This window comes from Lontra canadensis, unplaced genomic scaffold (assembly GCF_010015895.1).
Source record: "Lontra canadensis isolate GAN:19392208 unplaced genomic scaffold, GSC_riverotter_1.0 scaffold2314, whole genome shotgun sequence".
NCBI classification, from domain to species: Eukaryota; Metazoa; Chordata; class Mammalia; order Carnivora; family Mustelidae; genus Lontra; species Lontra canadensis.
The window spans coordinates 1-949 of NW_022633298.1; the positions used below are offsets into that span (position 1 = coordinate 1).

At 49.2% G+C, this 949-nt stretch overlaps 1 protein-coding gene across 1 annotated transcript; it reads left to right on the forward strand.

Annotated features, from left to right (window-relative positions):
• Positions 1-93: 93 nt before the first annotated feature.
• LOC116863694 (zinc finger protein 177-like) lies at positions 94-594 on the forward strand (the record flags this gene model as incomplete). Its single annotated transcript, XM_032851074.1, has 1 exon — positions 94-594. A coding segment is annotated over exon 1 (501 nt), but the record flags the coding sequence as incomplete, so codon positions are not given.
• Positions 595-949: the final 355 nt, after the last annotated feature.

Consider the following 949-nt stretch of genomic DNA (forward strand, 5'->3'; position numbering starts at 1 on the left):
ACACGTCACATGATTACTCACACTGGGGAGAGACCCTATGAATGTGTGGAGTGTGGGAAAACTTTCCAGAAGTGTGGACATTTTAATCGTCACATGGCCACCCATAGTACCGTGAAACCCTATGAATGTAACCGGTGTGGCAGATCCTTCCGGGATAACACAGACCTGCGCATCCATATGAGGACGCACACTGGGGAAAGACCCTATGAATGTCAGCAGTGTGGGAAGGCCTTCAGATATATGGGGAATCTGCGGGAACATATGCCAACACACACGGGCGAGAGACGGTATGAATGTCAGCAGTGTGGGATGGCCTTCAAGTATAACTCAGGCCTACGAGAACACATGCGGAAACACACTGGAGAGAGACCCTATAAGTGTCAGCACTGTGAAAGAACCTTCATTCGTCACTACACACTTGTAGTACATACTGTGAGAAGGCACACCGAGGGTGGACACTTGGAATGTAAGGAGTGTGGTGAAACTTTCAGAAAGCATCGACCTTTTGAACATCACATGGCCACACACGATATCCTGAAACCCTATGAATGTAAGGAGTGTGACACAGCCTTCAGGTGCCACAGAGACCTACAGGTACATACGAGGATACACACTGGGGAAAGACCCTTCAAATGTGAGCTGTGTGGGAAAGCCTTTAAGTCTCCTGCAAACCTTCGAGCACATATGAGGACACACAGTGGAGAACGACCTTGAAAATGTCAGCAGTGTGGGAAAGCCTGCACCTCTCCTGGAAACCTATGAGCTCATATGAGGACACAAACTAGGAAGAGACCCTATGAATGTCACCACTGTGGCAAAGCCTTCAGGAGTCCACCGCACCTGGAAGCACACACGCGGACACACACTGGGGAGAGACCTTTTAAGTGTACAGAGTGTGGGAAAGCTTTCAGTCGGCCTCAGTGTTTTCAAGATCATCTGAAAACGCACG